This window comes from Propithecus coquereli, unplaced genomic scaffold (assembly GCF_000956105.1).
Source record: "Propithecus coquereli isolate 6110/MARCELLA unplaced genomic scaffold, Pcoq_1.0 Scaffold295, whole genome shotgun sequence".
Classification (NCBI taxonomy): Eukaryota; Metazoa; Chordata; class Mammalia; order Primates; family Indriidae; genus Propithecus; species Propithecus coquereli.
The window spans coordinates 3,396,662-3,400,005 of NW_012148563.1; the positions used below are offsets into that span (position 1 = coordinate 3,396,662).

At 35.6% G+C, this 3,344-nt stretch overlaps 1 protein-coding gene across 1 annotated transcript in view; it reads left to right on the forward strand.

Annotated features, from left to right (window-relative positions):
- The window catches only part of RBM44 (RNA binding motif protein 44), a 31,410-nt gene extending 28,308 nt beyond the window's left edge, over positions 1-3,102 (forward strand). The window contains exon 3 of the mRNA XM_012648821.1: positions 1,484-3,102. Coding sequence (XP_012504275.1) covers positions 1,484-3,102 — 1,619 coding nt within the window. The remainder of the gene's footprint in view (positions 1-1,483) is intronic.
- The last annotated feature ends 242 nt before the right edge of the window (positions 3,103-3,344 follow it).

The window sequence follows — 3,344 nt, forward strand, 5'->3', positions numbered from 1 at the left end:
AGGTAGTGGCCAATCAGTAAGTCATGAAATCAGTTTAGCTGATTTTGATCAGGTTTTTTAATGAAATGAAATAAAATAGAAAATAATAACATATTGGAAAGGGAGTAATTACTGTTTTGTAAAATTTTCATTTTACTTATATACACATATATTGTCAAATGCATGTACTGGGTCATGATATAAAATGTGTTTCAAATTGTGGTCTTAGTCAAAAAAATATTTGAAAACTACTGATACCTCTCTTCCTCTCACTGCCAATTCTAATCAGCCACCAAAACGTGGTCAGTTGTGGAACTTTTATACCAGTTTGTTTTTCAGTCTCACTTCTGCAGTCTTTTGGTCTACCTGCCTTTACTTCCCTCCTTCAAGACTTCATTCTTACTGTTGCCAGTATTCCAATTCCAGTCACATGATTACCCATTTAAGGAGCTGTCGGTGGTCTTCCATTGCCTTACAATAAAGAGCCCAAACTCCTCCGCACATCATAAAAGGCCTCTTTCAGTTCACAGGTCTTGTCACTCCCATCGAGCTCTTTCATTCCAGACAAGCTAACTTAGAATTTCCTGGAAATGCCATTTCCTTTTACACAGCTAACTGTACTTGCTGTTGGATCTGCCTAAAATAATTTTGTCTATTTTGTTTCAAAACATTTTTTAAATAGAAAGTTTCTCTGAAATCTACTACTTTCTTCTCAAGCATTTACCTGCTCTGTGCTCTGTCAAGCACAATTCTGTCAGCACTTTTATCTTTAGTACATTTTTGTGTGCTTATCTGTGACTCTTATGAAATCCATAAGCATTTGAGGGCAGCACTCATGTTTTCTTTTCCTTTGTTTTTACAATGCCTAAGGCTGGCACTAGGAGGCACTCAAAGATTTATTAAATAATTTTATAAGCGAAAAGTTTCTTATTAGACCTACCTACAAATAGAGTGGCTGCCCTATAAATAGTCAACTCCTTGCCATTGAAAATTCAAGCAGAATCTTGGCTACTATCTTAGTCTTCTTGGGCAGCCATAACAAAATACCATAGACTGAGTGGCTAAAACAACAGAAGTTTATTTTCTCATAGTTCTGGAGGCCGGAAGTCTGAGATCAAGGTGCCTCCATGGCCAGATTCTGCTAAGAGATCTCTTCCTGGCTTGTAGATGGCTGCCTTCTTGCTGTGTCCTCGCATAAGAAAGGGGAAGAAAGCTCTCTCCTGTGCCTTATGAGGGTGCTAATCATCTAAACGTAATTACCTTCCAAAGGCCCCACCTCCAAATACCATCACATTGTGGATTAGGGCTTCAGTATATGAATTTGGGAATTGTGGGGGGACACAGTTCAGTCTGTAACAGCTGCTATAAGGGATATTTGTCATGGATAATATAAAAAATATTTGTGTACTGGGAAATGCTTGGACCAGATGGTATCTAAGGTTTTTTAGGTTTTAAATTATATAATGTTGCTGTTGTTAACATTTTATCCCTTTTTTTTAATCAGATAAACCTTCTAAAACTAAGAAAAAAAATTTGTTATCTTCCAATGGCTGTAATGAAGTCAAATTGACTTTTCCTGATGATGACTGGGATTCCTTGGCACTAGAGCAAAGAGCTAATGACAAAGAAATCGGCAATATTGACAAAATAGATTTATTGGAGCCATCTTTTTCAGTGAGTCAAAATACTGACATAGAGAGTACTCAGTCTCAGTCAAGTGAATTTGAAGACAGTACTGACTATGCTCCCTTAAATGAAACATATTCTATTCATTATTCAGAGTCAAAACTAAAGCATGAAAGTCTTATTCTTTTAAGTTCACAATTAGATCCTGAAATGCAGAAAAGAAAGGAGGTGTTTTTTGATATTTTGGAACATCAAGGTAGTAAGACTGTTGACTTGGAAAGAATCTACAAGATTTCGGATGGTGAATATAAAGAAACTGCTGAAGATATGCAAAAGCATGATACAGATGAAGACTCACAGCAGGAATATCACAGTGCAGAAGAACAAGAATATATAAGTAACCATTTATCTTTTGATCATACAAAAACATTAAGTATATCAAATCTGGAAGTTGAATTAAGAAATTCAGGTTATGAAGTTAAATGTGCTAGCAATCTAGAAGATAAGCATGTTAAGTTGGAAAGTGGTTCTATCTTTTCTTTAGATTCACTTGATGTTTATGGAGAAGAAGATTCACCTCATGTCTCCAAATTGCAGAATTCTGTCATGTTAAGAGAATATGAACCAAAGGATGAAAAGTGTAAGGAACAAAAGACTAATTTAATGTACCATACAGTATTTGATGACGGTACACTAAGAAGCAGTTCTCTTGGAAACCAGGAATCTCAATCTAAGAGTGGTTTCTTGAACCCTAAAAAAGCATTAAAAACTAAAATTTATACTGAAAAAATGAAATCTCAAATAACTGAAAGCAAAGATTTTTGTGGAAATACAATTGTTGAAAACAAAATATTACAGCACCTTAAAAATTCTAGCACATTACCACAAGACAAAGCTTTAGAAGCATTACTACAACCCTGTAAAGATTGTCAAACTTCCTGGACCTCTGTTTTTGATGATTCAGTAATTTCTGCCTGTGAATATTCACATTATAAAAGCCTACAAAACACCCCCAACCCAGCCTTAGATTTTTCTATTACGCTACCAAGGGTCACAGTCAGAGATATTCAGGCAACAGAAGAAGGTGGCTCCCTAAAAGTTGCCAGTAGCAGTGCCACAAATAAAACATGCCTTCACAATATGGAAGGAATAAATCCTAAATCAGTGACAGATGCAGCAAGTTGTACAGTCACAATTAACCAGACTGTGGATGTTAGCACTGATTTTAGGGCTTGTTTCACAACCAGCAGGGCAACAAGTGCAAGATCTTCTGTAGTATCTACATCAAGCAACACAGAGATTACAATGATGAATAAAAAACGGCCTGGTGAATGGCAAAGTGAGCAACAGAGAAGTGTGGCTTGTAATACAGAGTGGTCATACAGTCAAGACTGTGTAGATACTCAGATGGCTATGATAAAAGGATCAGGAAAATCTCCCTCGGTTGACAGTTTAAAACCTAATGGAAATTTTTTAAATAAGGTAAAATCAATATGATTAATAACAAAATTTTATTTGACTTTATAAAGAGACAGTATGTGCTAATAAATGTTTTTGGTTCATTGATTATATTGAGAGTTTAGTGAGAAAATGCTAGATGAGGGGAAAGGGTGGTATAGATTATTACCAGCTCTATCCTCCCATGGCTGCTATTGCCACAAAGTGAATTAGAAGTTGAATTTTACATTTTATTAATACCAGTTTGGAACTTCAGATAGACCATGTGTTATTTATCATAT